This window comes from Falco peregrinus, chromosome 4 (genome assembly GCF_023634155.1).
Source record: "Falco peregrinus isolate bFalPer1 chromosome 4, bFalPer1.pri, whole genome shotgun sequence".
Taxonomy (NCBI): domain Eukaryota; kingdom Metazoa; phylum Chordata; class Aves; order Falconiformes; family Falconidae; genus Falco; species Falco peregrinus.
The window spans coordinates 64,811,149-64,833,290 of NC_073724.1; the positions used below are offsets into that span (position 1 = coordinate 64,811,149).

The 22,142-nt window shown below is 41.0% G+C and overlaps 1 protein-coding gene across 2 annotated transcripts in view; it reads right to left on the reverse strand.

The window, feature by feature from the left end:
* Window positions 1–3,486: 3,486 nt before the first annotated feature.
* UBAC2 (UBA domain containing 2) overlaps window positions 3,487–22,142 on the reverse strand; it is a 101,089-nt gene continuing 82,433 nt past the window's right edge. For both annotated transcript variants that reach the window (XM_055801209.1, XM_055801208.1), the window contains exons 8-9: window positions 10,280–10,402; window positions 3,487–7,002 (exon numbers count right to left, since the gene is read on the reverse strand). In XM_055801209.1, coding sequence (XP_055657184.1) covers window positions 6,895–7,002; window positions 10,280–10,402 — 231 coding nt within the window. In that variant the 3' untranslated portion in view covers window positions 3,487–6,894. The remainder of the gene's footprint in view (window positions 7,003–10,279; window positions 10,403–22,142) is intronic.

Genomic DNA, 22,142 nt, shown 5'->3' on the forward strand with positions numbered 1-22,142 from the left:
AAGCGCAGTATAAACATAGCCTTGTTTTCTCCTTACTGGGCTCTGGCTTTCCCCGAAGTACTTTATTCACAAGGTGTCCCCCACCTCCCCTCCTGGCGCCACCAGGAGCCTTGCGGAAGGCGGCGGGCGAAGAGCGGGCCCCGGCTTCCCTCCTCGGGGGGCCTTGGCCTTCGGCGGTACCCACCCGGGGACAGCGGCGGGCAGCTGGGGCGGAGGGGACACCCAGGGGACGGGGAGGGACGGCACTGGGGCAGAGGGAGCAGACGGGCCCGGCCCAAGCAGAACTGCCTGAGGAGCCCCGCAGCGCCCCGGCCCGCCTGCCCGCCTGCGGGTGTTCCCTGGCCGCCCGACAACGGCGCCTTTACCCCAAGATGGAAAAGAAGGCGCACGGAGCGGGGCCTCCAGCGGCGCAGTAACACCCTGCGCCTCACCCACCCGCTCCCGGCACGCCGCCTCCTCTACCCGGCCGGCACGCCGGGCAGCCAGCCCCGGGCCCAGCCCGCCCACCGCCATAGCCCCGCTCCCCTACGGCCCCGCGCCGCCGCTCCCGCTCCGCTCCGGGCCCCGCCGCCGAGCGAAACGCCTCTGAGGCCCCGGGGCTGCCGCCTTGGCCGGGGGCTGAGGCGGAGGGGACGCCCGGGGCGGCACCCAGCGCCCGCCGCGCTACCGCTACCCTGCGGCCGCGCCGGCGCAGCGGGAACGGGCCGCGCCGCGGGGAGGGGCGGCGGCGGTGCCCGCCGGAGCGGGCAGGTGCAGCCGCCCTTGGTCGGGGTTCGAGATGCACCCGCGAATCCAAACCGGACAGAACAGTCACAGAGGCGGCCGCCGGCGCCGGGAGCCCGGTGCCTCGCCCTGCAGAGCCCTGCCCTGCCCTCGCCCCGGCCGGCAGCCTGCCGCCATGCCGTCTCCTTGGAACCCGGTGAAGGGTCTGGGGCACAAGTCCTGTGAGGAGCGGCTGAGGGAACTGGGGTTGGTTAGCCTGGAGAAAAGGAGGCTGAGGGGACCTTATCGCTCTCTGCAGCTGCCTGACAGGGGCTGTAGGCAGGTGGGGGTCGGTCTCTTCTCCCAAGTAACAAGTGACAGGATGAGAGGGAACGGCTTCAGGTTGCACCAGGGGAGGTTTAGGTTAGGTGTGAGGTAAAATGTCTTCACAGCAAGGGTGGTCAGGCATCGGGAAAGGCTGCCCAGGGAGGTTGGTGCAACCACCATCCCTGGGGGTGTTTGAAAAACGCACAGATGTGGCACTTCAGGAACATCGCTTAGCATCGCACGTGGCAGTCCTCAACGGTTGGACTCTATGATCTTAAGGGTCTTTTTCAACCTAAATGATTCTACGAAAACTGCATTTTTACCTACGGGTGGTGAGTACACTTTTTGTGGCCGCACACTACCGCACCTGCATGCAGTCCTACAGATTATATACGCACACGACACAAACTCAGATTCTCATAGCCAGCTCATGCCGTGACCCTTGTGGCTCGAAGCCCCTTGTGAGCCAGACGCCCCTAACATGGTGCATTTCAGGTTTCTCCTAACTTCTGCAAAAGGGTGACAATCTCACGCAACCGAATGGAGTACAGACAGTTGACAGGATCTCTGCAGACAACCTGCCTGCCTGTCGAGCTGTTATCTTGATGGCAAAGAAGCACACGGAGCTCAAACAGCACTGTTGTCTCGCTTCGCAGCGGTTCCCAACTTTATGCTTTCAGCTAAAAGCATAAATTTCCAGGAGAGCACCAGGGGACAACAGCTCCTGGTTGCAGTTACACATTGCCTGTTGGTAAAGTCCCTGTGCCGTACAACACATCTCTTCAGCCTGTGCTTTAAGTTGTCCTGAATTGAAGCTATCGCATGTCGTGACATCCATCTTTGTAAGTCAGTAAAATACTGTCATGTAAAAATGCACTTACCTACTCAAAATAAAAGCTTCTCATGGCTGAGTAACAAGCCCTGGTGTGATTGTTTGGGCTACCTGATGTGGGGAACAGTTTTCTTCTCAGAGGTGGATGCGTGCCTCTCCCTCCTGCAAGCAAAGCTAACGTTCAGAAGTGGCAAGGGACAAGCACAAGTCCTCCGTCCACCTCGTTTATACAGGACCCCTTTGTTTCCCCTGGAAATTGGTGTGTTCTCAAGGCACAGCAATTTATAAATAACCTTTGGTGGGAAGAGCAGAGGGATCTGTGAGGAGCTGTGCCCCTTCTGGAGCAGGTCTCTCTGCAGCTGGGATGGGGTGCAAGGAGAAGAGTCAGGTTGACAGGACCAACTGGGCGCTGAAAACCAGAAACACGCCTGCTTTCTCACATGCTGTGGCTGACCAGGGTTTGCTTCAGTGCAGAGCTGCTGGGATGACACTGCTTTCTCCCTTGCTACACGCATCATCTCATGCAAAATCGACCAAATAAAATGGAAGGATTCCCCTGCTGGACACCACTGAAAACAACAGATTTTCAGTACAAGAATAACTACAATATTGTGTACCTGCATTTTCCACACTGAACTTCTGTCAATCCTTTCAAAATTGAACTAAGCACAATGTGACATCCCACCCCCCTTCTCTCAGCAGGCCTTTTTTTTTTGTCCTCTGCAGCCTATCTTCTACTTTGTTCCTTTTCTCCAAACTCTCTGGTTTTGCTCAGTTCCACCTCCCTCATTTCCCTCAAACCCTCTCCTTTGCTAATCTTAAAGGACATTTATGATCCCTACTTACCTTTGGTCAAAAGGCCACGGTCCTGGAATTCTTCCACCCATTTTTTAAAGTCTGTATATTCCTGCTTTCTCCCATGCTACCATTCAGGTTTAGAAAAAAAATCCCCTACAAACATGTGTAAGCCCAGCTAACTTTTTGTTTCCTCTTAGAACTCTCCTTTCAAAAAAATCAAATGCCACCAGCTGAACTATCGATTTGTTGAGATTCTCAACAGCCACACCCATTCATCAGGTCATACTGTTCCTCTGCTCCCATCATTCGTTTCTTTTCTTCTATGTGGACCAAAAACTATCGGTGGCACATACCCTCTCTGAATTTCAATGATGAGTGGACTTCCTATGGTCAAAGCATCCCTTTATATATGGAAACAGGAGGAATGCAATCTTACTAAAAATTAAGCCAAGCCCAGTATATTTTAAGTAAGCATATACATATAGATACACACACACATGCATATATATAAACACATATAGTGCTTGTGTGTTCATGTGACTGCTAATAAAATAGCATTTATACTCATTTATATAAAATACTTATTACTATGGCTACCCAGTTAAAGAAGGCTAATCTCATTTAGGTTCTTCTTGTGGAAAAACACATGCAGGAGATTAATTGCACTTATCAAAAACCTCGAATAGTTCAGATGAATACTGTGCACTTCTTTATCCTCAGATGCAGTTCCCCTACAACATGAAAGTTGTCATTCTGAGTGTTTTCAAATTCGGGTGCCTTGGCAACTGCATAGATACTCCAGATACACACGTGTTTGAGAGATGGGAGACTTTGAATACAGACTTTTAATTTTCTTCAACAAACTCTTAGCTCCAGTTAAATTCATCAAACCGATACATAAATATTCTCATTCTTTCTCTGTATATATACATATGCATACAGGCACATAGATGCATATATATACATACACACACACAAACAGGAAAGCCACAAATGTTGCCCTTTCCCTAGTACCTTGTGATTACATTTTGCTTGCTTGTTCTTCTGTTTCAGACAAAAATAACGAACCCTTTTCTCCATCACATGTTCACAAAGGCACCAACAAGCGCTGGACAGCACAGGTTGGTACATGAACCAGCTGCGACAGTCTATGTGCTCACTAAGTAGCGGGCAACTGCCAGCGCTTGTTTTGAGAGAGGAGAATAGTTTTGGTAGGTACGGAGCCCAATTCTCCTGCATCTTAGCAAAAAGTTAAGGCTTGAGAACCTGGTGCCTTATCAGGCAGATTTCCACAAATACAAACCTCACTGTGCGTGTATTTCAAAGTACCACATAACCATCTAGGAAAGTCCCCAATAAATTACTCCGATGTTGTCTCAAAAGACAACATTCCCAGTTTAGTAGAGAAATGTTAGCTACTTTTCTTTCAAAAGACCAAATCTCGGCTTTACTAAAACCAATGTGAATTTCCCAGGGACTTAAATCTTCTCCATAGAAAAGTATTCTGCATTCTCTTGTTGCCTAAAAAAAAAATATCTCATTGTGTCACACACGAAATAGCAACTGTGTGATGAGATACTCAAAACCGTATTGGACAAACATTGCGTAGGCTGTGAAGAACACGTTCCTCACATTCCCAGAAATGGTCCGTGAAAGTTTTACCATCAAGTGGAAACAGAGTTGTTTTCCAGCTCTAGTGTGTGAATTTTTCTTCTGTACTTCTTGCATGAAACAGGAACTGCACTCAACGGCATCTGAGACCCTTCCCTTTACCACTTCATTTTTTTTAATTGGAAATCACAACCCTGGAAACTATTCTCACAGATATCAAGGGGAGTTTTCAACTGACGTCACCAAGACCTGAATTTTACCCCTTACGACTGACCATGTTTTGTGAAATGCCCAGCTAAATGGGGTTTTCCACACAACTGTGACATTTGGATACCCCTTGTACAGATAATAGTAAGAAAGGATTCAGACGTGGAGAATATCCACTTATATGTTCCAGATGCCACTTAAAATTCCAAGGAATAAAAGCTCTTTGTGCTTGTCCCTAGAACAGGGCATGTTTAATTTACCCTGGGCTAGGTGGACCTTTATTACCTACAGACAGAATTTGACTTCTGAAGTAATTCACTCGTCTTTATTGTTACTTTTGATAAAATATTTGTGAAGGAAGAATCTGTACATTTCAAAATTAAAACCTGTGTATGTTTCAAAATATTTAACTAGTTTGCATATACAAATTATTGTAGTGCTTTTCCCCTTACATTTGCCCTTTGCTTTGTAAGACAGCAGGTTTCCAGAGTTCTCTGGGTACAGAAATGTCCCCAGTGTACACACACAGAGAGCCGCTCAGCTTCACACAAACAAAACCTTTCAATTAAAAAGCAGACCCTGCTTAAATACTGTGATCATAGCAGCAAGCCAAACCCTGAAGGAGGCTGACCAAAGCCCAGGAAAAACACCCAGTCATTCAAAAAATTCCTTATTTCACCCACTGGAAAATACTAAAAAAAACCCCATCCAGACATTGACTTTATTAAAAATTACGTCACGTGCCAAAAGCTGCACAAATCTGCTGTTACTTCTGGATAAGGACCTGTATGCCTGAAGGACTTTTTTCAGTTTTCAGTCAATTAAAAAATAAAACTTATCTCCCTCTCTCCCTAGATCTGTCCTATAATTGCCTGGCATATTTTCCAGGCTGAGTGAGACTGCGCAGATCTGTACTTTGGAACACACATGTTCATTTGGATTTCCTAAAGATCCTCCTCTCCCCTGTATTCTTTCATCTCCTCCCCTCTGCGCTTGCTAGTGCCTTTGTTATGCTTCCAATGACCTATATCTTACTCTAAATGTATGTATGTATTAAATATGCCTGTGTGTATATAAATAGACACATATACACACAATATACAAACACAAGTACATACAGAAACATACATTAAATGCTTTGAGATACATGTGCAGATTGTTTTCACGGAGTCGCAGTTTGGAAACTTGTATTACTTCAGCTCGGTTTTATAGAGATGTTCACCTCTCTCCACCCTACCATCTGAAACTCTGAAGGTGCTAATACTAAAGGCTTCTGAGAGTCAAGCTGAGCAAACTTACTTAGCAATCTAAACTTCAAAACCAATACTGTACGACCTTGACATTACCGTCCTGTTAACTCCTGTGTTAAACCTGAACTGCCCTTAAGGTCAATTATTCCAGCCTGTGATCACCAATAAGTTGCTTCAGACAGTGAGGATTCAGAAAATGCAGGGTCATCCACATCTTTGACAGTAGAAAACTAGAACTATTATATATAAAAGTTAGCTTTTTATCATTTTCTTTTAAGACAGTATGTAGCCAGCTCAAAAAAAGAAACCAGCACATAGGACACTGAGCATATATCCCTTGTTACAGAAGTGTCTGAATTAGACGTGGAAGTCCCTTCCAATCATTTCAGTTCTGACCTTACTGTATCATTTGATCCATCCTTATTGCTTCCAGTGAGTATCTTCATGACCTGTATCTGAATAGCAATTCACTCAGTTTGTAAAAATTTAAATGTACAGCGGTCACTTACCATAGCTTGCAATATGCACATGAATTTTCTCTCACCCTATCTGTGCATTATGTGCTGAAAGACAACTTTTATTTTAAAAAGGAATTAAAGAAATAAAATATTACAGGCATTAATAAAACTTTCCAAGAATGACATAATAGTCCCACAACCCTCTACTGAGTTGAAAACAAAGCGATCTTTAAACCTCGTATTACTGTAACCAAAAATCAAGTACTGTAAAATAACATGTAAGCTAGAGAAATTAGACTGGTAAACGAAGAAAATATAATTTTTCTTGATAGGTAAATCAAGTTGTCGTTGTTGTAGCTTATTTTCCTAGTCATTAAGTATGATAACATGTCTAACAAGGACTTACAAGAAAAAACCACCTACTTTATTTTAAAAACAAATATAGGTGATATCCAGTAATAAGTAGAAACTAAAGTTACTTTGAAAAGGATAACCAGACTAGAAACCACCAAGTGATCTGAAGGCTGGGGAAGAGTTCACGTCATTCATCATTCGTTAACATCGCTTTGAATCACCAGTCACACGGAGCCAGTTTCTCTTTTCTGATGCTCTTGCAGGGACGACCTTTGTGAGTCTGTCCAGCAGGTGGCTTTGATCCTCTTTCACATGTGTACAACCCATTGAGCGAGTTCCTTCACACAGAAAACCATCAGTGCTGCAGTAGAAAATTAGTGGCTACATTTAAGTCATTATTTGAAGCCCTCAGAGCTTCTAGAGCATCGCCCCTGGAAAAGCCCATTTCCATAAGTCGTGCAACCTGGAAAAGAAATAATATAACACCATTTTATAACCAGCGTTTTATTCACACTGTGTACGCATTAGTCATGTTAGCAGTACCAGACATCACTTTTCCCCGGATCACACTGTTCAAAAGCGTACCTTTCCAGAGCATAAGCAAGCATGGCTGAGCACCACCACAAAGATGTACCTGGGACAGCATGCTTGAAAACACTGCCACAGAAATGACTGCTTTCTAATACTTTATTCAAAATCAACCATTTGCTGAAAATGCCACACCTGCGTTTTCCTAGCCAGTCCAGTTTCGAAAGAACAGTAAAATAGAAAGTATGGCTACACATGTGACAACTACAATCTGACCCTGGGGCTTGGTGCTCTTGACAGGAACAGGACCTCAAGAACCCAACGCTGACCAAAATACAGAATTTTACAGCAGATGCGAAAACCTGTTCTAGACATCCTAGCTTTCCTTGAACAGACCTATTTCTCCAGAGGGCATGAAAACACTCAAAACTATTCATACTAGGTGGTTTTTAAAATAAACCTGAAAGTTAGCTCTAAAACAGTGGCAGTACAATACACTTAAAGTAAAAATTTTGGAAGGATTCTACCTAATCTCAAAACGGCGTAAGTCAATGAAATTTGATGGAGGAATTACCTGGAAAAGGGCACATTAAGAAAGTGATTTTGGTAATCAATAGCTACTTGGCCATCCCTCTCTATAATATCATGTACTTGGCACCTAACCTTTTTGCTCTGTGCTAACAGGTATCCAAACTACCACATGTAAAAAGCAATGTATGTATACTCAAATCTAATTTATGGTTAAATTCCAATCTACAATTCTCAATCAGGTATGACTGAAAGTCACAATATAACTCATTCGCTTTTATAGTTAATCTTCCAGAGAGGGGCAAAACGGGGTGGGGGTGGGGGGAGCAGTGTGTAAAATTAACTGTGGCTGCTGACAGCATAAAGCATTCCCCACGCTGTTCCAAAGGGCCCTGTGACCAGACACCACAGCTCCTGAACCTGGAAGGCCGGGGCTACAGGAGCTGTCTGCATGTATGGAGCCTGCAGCAGCAGAACGAAGCTGAGCAGGAATGCAGCAGAGGCTGTTTACGTCTCAGGAGGAATCTTCCCAGGGTGCAAGAGCAATGTGCATTAGCACTGAAAGTACTTTAAAGGCCTTTTAAAAGAAAGGTGCTATTTAAGGCAACCTCCCCTTCCTCTAAGACACCTCCACAACTTTCAGTATTTTTAATCTTCTCTGCTTTGGCAGTTTGCTGAGAAATACACTGCTGCCAAGTACGCCCGGAGGTGGGGGTCCTCCTTTTCTTAATCTAAATACACCATTACAAAAGGTTTGAAAACGGCTGCCTCGGTTGTCTGAATATCAAATACAGTACTGATCGTTTTTTGTGCCTTTCCTCCTTTTTCCTCCCTTACCAGCCAATGTCAGTTTCTCACCTTCTTGTAGAAAGAGAATCGAATTTTTACTTTCAACACCTCTGCAACAATAGTGTAACTTCAAACTGTATTTCGTAACCTGTAACTTTAGAAAGTTTCCTCTGATTTTTCATCTAAGATTGTGGGTTTTATGAGAAAAAGGGCAAGCAGTGGAATAGAAGCTAACCACAGAAATAAGTTTCAGAAGAAAGGTTTTTACTCCAGTTGCCATGAATTCTAACCTTAAGAAGCGGTGGATGGAATGCTCATTTTCTCGTTTACAGAAATATCCAGTGATTATCACAAGGAATAGATTGTAACAAGGAAAAGCTCTTTTCATCTGAGTATGTATTAACCACAGGAACCGAATCCAGCTCCAGGAAACAGAGAAGTATACTAGTAACTGTAATTTAAGGTGCTAAAAAACCCATAAGAAATGCAGAGTTTTGTACCAAAAGTGTTGCAAAGGCTTGCAAATTTTAATCTGAAGAACAGAGGAAAACTTTGCATTTCTGCTCATGCAGTTATTAGCACAGTTCTGGGAAATTCAAGGTGCTTATATTACTTCTTTCTTTGCAGGGTAACTAGACAACATTGCAAATGACAACAATCAGGTGAGCTCTACGACTTCAACGCATGAGAAAATACAAGTGTATACTGCCTTCCTAAATCTTGGCCTAAAGGCTTTGGGTAAGAATCCAGCATAAGTCAGACTAGTAACTATTCCATTAGCTCCAGCCCAACAATAAAAGTTCGCATAAGCAGTATTTTTTCAATAAAACAAGTAAACAAACCTACGCAGCAGGGAAACCTTTTGGTCCACTCCATACTTGGCACCAAGTAGGCTTCCAGGCTGACCAAAACTAAGTTTCTGGTCTCAAGTGTTCATTGGTTCTTAAGAGTTTCTCTTTTTCATTTTTTTTTTTTCTCTTTTTTTTCCCCCCTCCATTTTTGGATGTAGCCCAGCAGGTTTGCAGACAAAACCACTAGCGCAATTAAAGTTTTGAACATTGTGAACATAATCTAACCTTGAATCAAAACTAGAAATGAGCTCTTAGCAAAGATTTCTGTTTGGAACAAGTTCATTTTAAACTAACTAAAAATAACAGCATGGTGCTATCAAGTCCCTAAAAACAGGAAAAAGGAAAAGAAAGATTCACCCTTGAAACCTACTCTTGTTCAAGGGTAGCTGAGACCTCAGACTATAAAACGGCTAATGCAGCTGACTTCAGATAGGCTACAACCTGGAGAACTTCCCTGCATGCAATAAATCCTAAATACAGAAATAGGACTAATCTTAAAATCCTTAACATTTCCTAGAAAATCATCCTGTCTTTTCAGAATAAAGCTAACAAAAGTCTAAATCTCTACATCTACGGTAAGTCTAAATCTATACTTGACAGAAAAGACAAACTTCTCTGTGGCATCAACATGTGAAATCAGTCAGCCACATTATTGAGGGAAACATCCAAGTTTTAGACCACAGCTGGCATAACACTCTCATTTCCAAAAAAATATGTGACTGAATAGGAAACAAATAATGAAATCAAATTATCATTCTTCCTTCTCTGAAACATTTGTGAAACCATCTCAAACAGTCTCAACTGTCTTTTAAATACGAAAGACAAGCAGCTACACACAAAAGCAGAAACTGCAGAGTTGATCTGTAACTCTGGTTTGGATGGTAATGACAATTTGCTGTCTCTGTATTGCGACCGTTATCTGATATTCTGATTTGTGCTGCTATAGAGAACGTTTAAGAAACTGTGTCAACAGATGATAAAAAATTAGTAGACTTAATTCCTAACCAGTTTTTTAATGCCATTTTGAAACAGAAAAATGTTTACCTGCTCTTCAGAAACCTCGGTAGGTGGAGGTGTGTCTTGTTCAGACGGGTGATGATCTTGGTAATTCACATTATGTCTATGACGTAAAGGAGGAAACAGTCTATTCCAGTTAATCATCCCACCCTGAAACCAGACACCACTGTCAGTGTTTGCAAAAAGAACTATAGATATTCTTAAACAAAAGGATCATTCATCCCATGTAATACAAAAGGCAAATGTTTTGAGTAACATATTCATAATTGAAACTACAAAAAACTGCTGCAGTCTCTTATGAAGTAAAAATTGGTTACTGCTTTACTAGTTATTTATTAGAAGTAATCACTGCAAACTGAAGTTTGGAAAAGTGCTAACATGAGGAGGAAAGGATGTTTCACATCCACTGTGAAAGATCTGGTTTACTACAGTGCTAGACTTCTGAGGCTTAAAGACCGCTGTCTTTACTGATAAGGATTTGCCTGGCAAGAGGTGCAACAGCGGGTCCTGCAAATGCTTTGCAAGACTGCTGCTGGAGTTACCCAGAGAAATAACTGGGGGGGGTGGGGGTGTGTGTGGAGCAAAAATGAATTCTCAGTGCATCAGCAAAACCACACGAGGGAACTCAGAACAAGTCCAACCTTCAGGATACCTGTGATTTCTACTCAGGTCATTACTTCTGTGACACCGACGTGACTGTTACAGACAGACAGATCACCTCACCTAACTTCCGCATGTTAAATACCATTGCAAAATCTGGCTGTATTCCAGCACCAAAACATTTTGTAACTGCATAGTAGTAATACAAATACACAGCAGTAACGTACAGATGGTGTAAATCACAGAACTGAAACTTTCTTTTAACAACCAAGCTTCAACTCTAGTAATAAGACAGCTAGAATATAAAGTACAAATACTAAAGTACAAGCTTTATAATTGTCCAGAAATAATTAATCCTCATTTTATTAGCTTAAACAAACTTTTTTTTTTTTTAAGGGATTTTGTATCACACCAAAACCACAGGCCCTACAAGCAGGGAAAAAGAGCAAACTCCACATCTCTCTCTTCTATACAATTTGTTAAAACATCTTTAGCAGTTTGTGTTGTCCTTTTCTTCCTCCCCTGCTCCCTTTGTTACTATGGAGAAGATCCCCCTCCCTTTCTGTATATATAGGACAGGACTTCCTTCCTCTAGTTGCTCTATTTTAGTTCTATAATGTTGCTTCTCAGAAGACCTTCCTCTTAAAGAGTTTTTTTCCTTTCTTCTCTCAGCAAGGGCTCTTCCTGACTTTATGTACCCCTAGAGCATTAAAATGTTCTCTGCTCAATCAGATCACCATCAGCTAAACCTGCTCCCAGACCCGCTGCCCCCCCGCCCCCCCCCCCCCCCCAAAAAAAAATTTGTTTATTTAGTTTTCCTGCCCTTTCCTTTGTTTTCTTCCTTTCTCTCCAGAGGAGACCCAACCAGCCCAGACACCACAGGGGGCAGTGCAACAGCACACTTAAAAAACCATTTGGAGATTTGAAAGGCTACCTTGTGAAGTGTTCCAGTCCCTTCTATACTAAAGTGCATTTTAACTTGTGAAAATGTGCACTAGCTAGGAGTCATCACCCATTTTCAAGACAGTTTCCACTGTGAGTGATTCTGAATTTAAAAAATGATTGCCTATCTGTATTTCTGTCTTGCATACTGTATAAAATACTTGCTTAAATCCATGAGGTTTCAACCAAAGGATACAGTATAAGCCTTGCATTAGCCAAACAGTGTAGTGTAGTAAAAAGGAGAACTGGTTTGTGGTTTAAACCCAGAGAGGGATTTCAGACCTCCTACTGACACCACTGCACTACACCAGGGTCTTGGAAAATCACGTCCTGTACTTCCCCTCCTACAATTTCCCCTAACTCAGAACTATGTTGAATTTTAATTCATTAACTTCCAGTTTCTGAAAGTCTACTAAGCTCTATAGCTCAGCAAGAATACTGCACTAATGCTGCTTTGCCTGTTTTTATTCTTTTGAAAAAACCTGAGGAGTAGAAAATAACGATTCCATGGGTCATTCACATTAAATTGGTGTATTGAAAATTGCCAACAGGACTACGACACATTCCTTTGAGGCACCAGAAGTCATACAGAATCATGTATATGAAACATAAAAACTACAGTAAATGTATTTAGCAGTATTCCAGTAGATCTGAAGACCGAAATAAACATACCTTTCCAGCTGTGCCCTCAGCTTCAATACTGAGCTGCACCTATTCCAGCTTGGTTTTGCATCTTCCCTGTTCTGCGTGCTGTCACCTAACACTACAAAGAGACTTGTCCACTTCCTTACCCTAAATTTACAATACATTTCAAATTAATGTACACAAAATTCGTTACTTTCAAGAAAAAAATGCAGATTCCTTACAAAGATAACTATTTAGTTTTGAAGGTTTACAGCAAATATTTTGATAACTACAGATGTGGACTGATGTATTCAGAGAAGTTCCATGCGAAAACTGCTAATCCTTTCCCAGAAATAATAGACTAGATAATAACAAATTAGACCAAAATAGCTGTGAAAACATCTTCTGCGATTGCCCTCAGAGTATTTCAGTTACCTTTGGAAACCGTGACAATCATAACCCATCAGTTCTTAACTACATTAATGAAGTAAGACTATCCAACATACAACAACAATCAGTATTAAAGGCTGGAACTCTTAATGGTATGTGAACAGTAGTGTTTAGGATTAATCCCAACATCACGGTCCACTTCTCATCCGTGTATTACTTTACAAACTGCACCAAACCCAGGCACATTAAGCTTCTTTATCTTACCTGCAAAAAAATTGTTTCCCCTCACAGACTTGCCTCTAATTACATGATGGACATGCACACAGTCAGGCTCCAAAGAGCAGAGACTCAGGGAACTGCAGCTGGAGCTATGGGACTGGTACTGTGGCCAATCCCCGAGTAAAGGTACGGAAAAATTAGGAAGTGCAGCTAATGTCTTGGATCCACAGAAGATGGAGATCAAGGGTGTGGATTTCCAGTGTGGATGGTGACTGTGTGAAGACTTTAAGACAACTTTAACTGTCACAGCAGAATAATACGAAGATCTATGAATTTTAGTTTGACCCAGAGCAAACAGCAAAAATGTCTTAAATGAAGTAAATATTGCAAATTCCAGTTAAAAAATGTGCAGAAGAAGATTTCTAGACCAATACTCTGCCTTGCCTCACAGAAATTATTTTGTAGACCTCATACTTTGCTTTCCAAATCCAGTTTCCTTTAGTTTAGCAGGCAAAGACTGAGTTAATCAGTTGATTGCAAGTATTTGTTACTGCCTGATAGGAGACAATCATACCAAGAAGACCATTTTATTGGTCTCTGATAAATTACTACTAGAAGTGGATTAGGAGAATGCTGGTGATGTTGGAATTTCTGTTACAAGAAGAGAACAAACAAAGAAAGAGATTTAAGAACAGACTGGATTTAGCGAATGGGAAAATAGCAGGTCTTCATCGCAGAAAAGGCTGTAAGGAAATGCCATATTGATGACTTATTCTTGGATAGCTGCCAGGGCTTTACGTACTGAAGTTGTGCCTTATGAGGTCACATCCTTGATGTCTTTTTTCGTTTTGGGTTGGGTTGGTTGTTTTTTATGGTGTCTGGGACAATGCTATTTACAAGGAAAGGAGTATCCTCCTTTCCTACGGAATAAGGAAGAGATACTTAGAGCTAGCAAATGTCTCTGATTGTACAGTCTGCTAAAACCCCAGACATGCCACTTCTTTTCAGGTAATCTCCTTCCTCTCTTTTTGAAAAGCAGCTCTACCTGTTTCCCATATACATACCTGCTATGGCATATTCTGTGAAAACACTTCTTATCCAAAGCTTGACAATTAAAAATGCTGTATTACGGACAATTAACAAATAACCAGTTAAGCAGCTGTCACATCTGCACATATTTTAATTAGATTAATTAAAAAAAATTAAAGAAAATGCTTTCTAAAAAGTCCTCTTGAAAGTGACGCATGTGGTTAAGATATTCTGATAATGTTATCTCATATATATGGCTAATGCCAGCTTGCCATCTGTTTGCACAAACAGGAAGCACCTCCTGATATCTGTCCTGTTCACCTTTACTTAACATAACAACCACAGAGAGAAAAAAAAAAAAAAGAAAAAGGAAATTGCTTTGCATTTCATCTTTTAAAGTAACATTTTAAAATTTGCTACTCTGTATAGGAGCAATCACTTGGTACAGACATCAATATTGTCTTCTTTCATATAAGAATTTTAAAACACATACTGAAAGCAAGAAACACTGACTTGCTTTTCAGGCATAAATTTTTCTACAAATTATTGACTTCAAAGTACACATACTGATGATAGAAATTAAGAAAAAGGCACAGCCATGAATAACGCAACGATACCTGCTACCCTGAACACTGTGTAAGAAAAATCAATGACAAGGGTGAAATTTCCATTTGAATGTCTAGCCTGCCTCTTTTTGCGAGGACAAAAGACAAAACTTCTGGTTTTTTGCCTTTGCACCCCCCCCCTTTTTTTTTATTTTTTGCCCCCCCCCCCCCCTTTTTTTTTTCTTTTAATAACTCCCTTCTTTTGAAAGAGGGTAGAAATTTAACAGTATTAGTGTTCTGAGTATCGTTCTTAATGATGGAAAGAATTTTTCACCAAGGAAAGCACTCCAGGAATTTCTAATGATACTCCAATTTCCTCTGGAAATTTAACCTACAGACAAGTCTCTTTAGCTAAGAGGCTCTGTCTGACTCCTAGTTGCTGCATCCTGAACTTTGACGTCTGCATTGTCCCAGAGGAGCTCATGTGTCACAGAAGTTCAGAAATCTGCATGTGGTCTTTTCTGAAGCCTGATCAGCTATTTCCTTTGAAATCTAGGAGGAGCACCTTAATCTGGCCTCTGAAGCTGCCTGAGAAACAATGGAAGGGATTTCAACACAGGCATGATGCCTTCATAGCAGCAGAAGCCAGAAATGCCAACGGGCAGGCACATCTGCTCCTTGGAGGCAAGGTGGGAATGGCTGCTTCTTCAACTGCATTCAAAGGAGGTGCAGAGAGTTGAGTGTGCTTCCTTGCACACTCATGCATGCCCTAGCACTTGACCTTGTAGAGCGCTGCTTGTCACACACAACAGGAAAGGGTGCCATAATTTGACTCAGACACATGACTGGCTGGCAGTAAGTGAAGAGCTGTGTAGGTACTCCCCAAACTGGTGATTAGCTCAGAACACGGACAGAGTCAGGCTACTCTGCATTTAAACTGTTACAGTAAGGGTAAATACCTATTCTGTACCAAGCTGTTCATCATAGTAACATCCACTTTTTATTACTGCTGTGATGCAATAATTCAGCCATGAAGTGATGGATCGCTATGCCAAGAAGAAAGAAACATTTCATATCAAGCAGAAGCTGAAAGATGGCATTTTTGAGAACTGATGTTATTCATTCGTTCAGCATCGGGGAGGTGTTGAGCAGGTCCCTCAGACTTTGTTTGCAATAACGAATGGAGATTTGGATCTTCTCTAGACAGTTAGAGACAGGTCTTCAACTGCCTTTTCAAAGCACTTCCTTTTCCAAACTTGCATGCTTCCCTTACTTGTGTCAGCTGTTCTTCATCCAAACTGAGCTCTTGCTGGTGCTGTGACATCACAGACACGGTCATGGCTACATCAGCTGAAAACACCCACCTATGTCATACTATTGGCAGTGGGGCTTGTCAGTTTTCCCCACAGAAATCTCAGGTATATATAGAAAAGTCAGTTCCCATTATTAAAAATTAATCTTTTTAAGTGAGTGCCTTGTGAGAGGTGAAGCTGTCAATCATAATCGCCAGCTGAATTTTAAAGGAATGACATGATTTGGAGCTGTTCTTATGTTTGGCATTCAACACTTGCTGAGTGAGATAATCAGGTGGGGGTGGGGTCCAGCGTGCCAAACGCTGAAGGCAGGTCCACCAGCTTGAACACAGAGTCTATACTTAAGGAAATAATGTTAGCTCTGTTTTAGACATTTTACACAAAAAGCAGACAATTCTAATCCTTACTACATAGCACTTTGAATGCTGACTGGTAACACTGGACTGTTACTAAAGCATGATGTTTAGACAGATAGTCCTTCATCCACCTCTTGTGCACGAATGCTTTCAAAGAGTAATAAGGAATAAGTAGAGGCCAAAACAAAAGTGAGAAATTAGAGTTCTAAAATTGTTTTGATTTTGCAAGCTACGATAAAACTCTGGGCACAAAAAACCTCAAAACCAAATTCTCCAATATACTAGCATAAGCATGTATTTGAGTATATAAAGGGTTGGTCTATGATGATGCAGGGGGGGAAAAAAACAGATCAGCATCCCATTTTGGGATGTTAAAAAAATCAAGTTCTGTCTTAGGTGGCAAATAGGAGGGGCTTCCATTTACTGACATCCCAAAGCCAACATACAAGGTGCCACGCCTGCAGCGCTGCTTGGCAAAACTTTAGTATCCATTTTGCGTCTCAGGGTAGTGCATTAAAGAACAACTGGTGAAACCGGCCTGCTGTTGTTATGTGCTAGCATCAGAGTCCTAATCAGAAAACCTAAATACTAAGATGGACCACTTACTACATGAACTACCTGCTTCTTGTTTACTACGTACCAGGGAAGATGATACTAGGAAGAAGAAATGGCCCATCCAGATTCTCTCAGTGTGGACAGAAAGGACAACAGAAGCCCTGGAATCCAGTAAGTAACCACCCCCAAAGTGGATGCCTTATTTGCCCCCTGTTCAAAGCTAGAAATGAAGGGACAGGTACAGCTAAAAAGAAACTTGCCTTCTGTAAACAGGAATTGATCACACAACGGAGAATTAAATACTCTGGAAATGCCTGGGGAGATTTATAAGCCAGGCACTCTTTAAGGGGAACTGTCTCAAGTTAAATTATCAGAGGAAAAAGATATAGAACAATCACATAGGAGAATAAACATACACTATTTCTCAAAAAAATATTTGCTTTGAAATAAAACAGTATGTTGCTTTAGGAAGCTGTCCAGCCACTGTATCAACCACTGCTTCTCTAGGGAGATTGATTACAAATATTAAACCAAATTCTAAGGCTGTAGCTCAAAAGCCCAGTCAGATGGAAAGAGAATTTCGTAACTCCGGTCCAAGAAAAAAAAAAGATAGTTGAACGTGTGAGCGGGGCGCTACCGAGGAGTAGGAGTTAGAGGCAGGCAGCCTTGTGACGGTGACATCTGGCTGCTAATGAGACACATACAGTTTATTCTAGTAGTACTACTAGTGTCTGCCAGCTTGTGGAATTGCCAATTTCCGTGAAAAAGAGACAAAAATAAAGTGGTAGTCTGTAGAAGAAATAGTCATAAATTGTTCACTACTTGGATCAGCACCCTGGAAATTCAACATTTTTAATTTCACACCTAGAATCCATGAAAAAAGTTATTCAGAAAAAGAAAACAGAAATATCTAAATAGCAGTGCGTTATTAACTGCTGCAAATACGTTATTGAAATGAAACAGTAAAAAACCAAAGAGTTCACTCATGCCAAGATCAGCAGTATATGCAGTTTTTATACTCACAACCTTCAAGAGTAAAACTCCCTTTTTGAAATAAAACCAGGCTTATTCTCAGCACAAAGAAAACACTATTAAAAAATTACAGAGAAAATGCCAGAAGAGTGACACAAAGCAAAGGATGAATTAAAGACTCCCTGCAGTCTGCGCAAGAAGATACTGTTTTCTCTACAAAAATGGAAGCTGCCTGTAATTTCAAAAAAGGCTTGGTGCGTATTCACAAATGTACATCAGCATGCAGGGGAAAGCAAGAATGAAGGAATACTGAATGTAAATTTAGCCACTGCATACATGCTTCATTCATGGGCTGAAAAAACTCATAAATCACTTAGTTAACAGAATTATTTAAAAATATGATGTCAAATCTTGTACACACACGTCAGGAGTCTGAGTTCAAAGAATCATTTTATCCCATTGGTACCCTAAGTATAGTTGTCTTTGAAATTTATGGCAACACTGCTAAAGGCAGTTTCTATTCAATTACATCACAAAAACCCAAAGTAGCCTTAGGTAACATAGACTAATTGGAATGGAAACCTAATTAGAGAAAAAGACTTTGCCTAACACTTGGCTGAAAATCTCACCCATTCATTGAGGCAAAGCAGCCTGGTAGATTCCTTCCCGACAATAATACATACATCTGTGAAACAATACAAACAACCTGCTTCCATCCAAAGTTCTGGCTAAGAGAGCAAGAGTTTATATGGACACAGCAATGTATAAAGGTTGCAGAAGGTCTTCACAGTTCAAAATGTCTGTTGAAGGACTTGTTGGTACTCAAACGTGTGAAGTTATTCAAGACAACTTTGTCAAATTGTTATCCCTCAGTGCCAGTGGGAAAGCTAAAGAATATGCTCAGGTCTAATTCTTACACTTCTTGGAGAAAGCAGAAATGGATGCTCTGGGAGTATATTCACTGAGGGATTTTTTTTCTACCGTCATGAATGAGGATAACATTCCTGAGGAGGAATTCTTGTGTCAAGAAAGTCTTTGCTCCATTAATCTATTTTTTCCCAAGGTCAGGAGTTTACTGCTTAGATACAACCAGAAGGTAAATCAGCAGCCTAGTCTCACAGTCCTTAGTTGACAAAATGTGAAGCTTGCGTATTTCTCAGGATATGAGACTCCCCGTAACAATAAAGACTCTCAGTGTGCCTACCCACAGAGCATCTCTCCAGTGTCCCAGGAGAAAGACAGCCAACAAATGAACAATTAGAGGAAGTCACATTGTTATAGAAGAAATCTGGTCCTTGCAAGCAGTAGAATCTCATACAGAGATGCCATGTAATACGAACCAAAGGAGTCTGGCCTCACCGAAAAATAATGGCAGCTGGAATAGATGAACAAAAGGACAGGAGGGAAAGGACAAAAGAAGCTTAAAGCAGAAGATAGGGCAGAAAAGAGGTAGTGAAATGAATATTTTCATATATAGCTGTAGGCTTATCACACGGTCTGGAGCAAGCCGTGAAGCTCTTTTCTGAGACAAGAAACTTAAGAGAAACCAAAAAGCAGGTAATATGGTGTCTTTAACATGCTCAGCATGAATGAAGGAATAAATGTTCTGTGGATACAAAAGGCACTTTTTCAAGATGAAGGGACTGAGGTTCATACACTGTCCCTCCTGAATGGGCACAGGGACGAGCATTCAAAGGAGAGGCGGTATTTAGTTGCCAACAGAAGGTGCTGACTACCTTTTCTGCAACTTTCCACCTTCCACATATCCATCTTTAGTGACAACTTGGGCATGACTCCTCCTGTATTTGCAATTTGGTTATCTGCCAGCCTCCCTTCTCAATAGGAAGTGAAAGTCAAGTTGACTCCCTGCTACCACACTGGTGGACAGATGCAGCTTCCCTTTTCCCACCAGGGCTTTCATTTGGGTTACAGAAAGATAAACTTTAGAAAAATGCTGAGAAATGAAAGAGATCAAGAAATAGAAAATTCAGGAGAGAAGACCAAACTGTTCATTGGTATTACAATATCGAAAGAATAAAATAGCACCCGAAGACCTCAACTACATCTTGTCTGAACGAGAAAAATGCAAAAGGCATCCATCCCTAAAATCCTATGAGCTTCATGATGCATCAGCAAATGATTGCTGGTGGTGAGATGTGATGGGAGAGAACTTCCCCAAAGCAAAGAAGGATTTTGTTACAAAAGCAAACACAAAGTACGGGAAACAATGGAGGTGAAGGGGAAGAGATGATGAAAATGTGGGAGGAAAATGGCACAGTGGGGAATAAAAACATGAAAGTGATACAAAAAAAGAGATCAGATAATTGGGAAAAAAGAAAATTAGGATAAATTATTTAAATTAGAGAAGAGGACAGACAAAAGAGTGGGAAAGAAAAGAACTAAGAAACTAAAGTTTTAAAAGCAGAAACAAAATAGCAAGCTGGTATTTTTTAGGGAATGAATACATGTGGCACACATTTTATTCTACTGCCTCAAAAGGGGCATGAAGGTGATGCTCAGTAATTCTCCATTTGTGACAAGTTCATCATTTCTCAGGATTATTTGTGGAAGAAAAAAAAGAACAGGACGTTTTCAATATGTACACTACCATCTGTTTAAGGGCTGTATCCACAGCAACTAGAAACCAAGACAAAAATCAGTCACCAAGTAACCACACTCCCCTGAGAAACTAGCAATGTAAGATAAGTTTTTCAGTTTCTAACAACATATTTACACACAGTACCACTGAACATTTAAACACCAAAATGAGGTATATCAAGTAATTAAGTTGGTGGGTTTTGTTTAAATTCTCCCACACACTCAGCCTGCTCCTCGAAATTATGGGTGTCTGACAACCCAGCACTCACACTCACAGCTCCATGCTTCAGGCTCCTTCAGATCTGAACATGTCAGCTAGAGAAAGACTGGGAAAGGTAAAGCCAGCAAAGAAATTCTGGGGTGGTTGGTGTTTGCTGTTGTTTTTTTTGGTGGTTGTTTTTTTTGGGGTTTTTTTGTTGGTTTTTTTTTTTTTTTTATAGGATCCAAAGTGAATTCTGCTTTGAATAAAAGCGCTCAGTGAACAGCAGAAAAAAAAAAGATAAAAAATTCTAATCTAAATTCCATCTGTAACATGATCTCTTCAACTCCGTGGTCTTCAAATTATACCCTTCCAAGCCTCTAAATGCAAAAGTATTGCCCAAATACAGCAATTTTTAAATATTATTTTAAAATAGTAAATTATTAATAAAATTATTAATTATATAATCACGTTTTATAATATATATTTTATATTTACATATAATAATTTATACACAATTAATTATATGATATTAATTAGAGACTAAATATTTTTCAATTTTAAAAATATTATTTTGAGACTGAAATTAGCCTGCTTTTAATTTTTACCACTATGTCTCAATATTTGTGAATGATGCTTTTTGTGATTTAGTTGATGGCCAGTAAATTCTGTGAGTCAAAAAAAAGGCTGGTCAAAAGTTTCATGACATACCTTTTCTAAAGAGTCTCTGCGAAACATTCATACATTGATCCCATCACCTTCTGATTGCTGGTTTCTCAGATTAGCACTATCAGTTAACTAAACGCTGCGCTCATATTAAAGGCTAAACATGAAGGTAACTTGAAAGTGTTTCAGCAACTTGTAAAGGGAAGCATCATACTGATGTTCAAACAACGTCCATTTATTTTACTTAAACCCTTCCCCTTTTTAAAGAACTCTGTTTGAAGTCAAACATGAAAAGACTTTTTCCATTTTCATTGTTCATAGCCTAAGGAAAGGACAAGATGAGAAGAGAATGTTATCAACTCCTCTTTTATCTTTTTACTGTTCTGAACTTATTTACCGCTTTCTGCAAGTAAAGATGTATTATCAAGATAGTTTTTCAAAACTGGAACTGGCTTCTTCCTCCTGTCTGAAGAAACTTGGCTACACTCTGCTCAGCAGCATGTAGCCCAACATACACTTTCAACACATTTACTATTACAACAGCGACGTTCACGAAATGAGTAATTTCTAGTTCAGTTCTTACATTAAAACTGGTTAAACTGTTGTTCTCATGGGAATAGAGAAAAGTAGATTGGGATCTTTCCACTTGAGGAACAATTGAATCAGATTGAAATGTAAAGAAATCAAGGAAAACAGAATTACATTATCAGGGACTGGAAACAAAGATTCACACCCAAGTTGTCGGCCAAAGCTTTATGCCACCACACCTCTAATTCTGACAACATACTAACGGTAACACAGCTATACCTCCTTGCACTAAGCTACCTCAAACACAAGAACTTGTGTATACAGAGCTACGTTTCAGACAGAGGGAACTCAGCA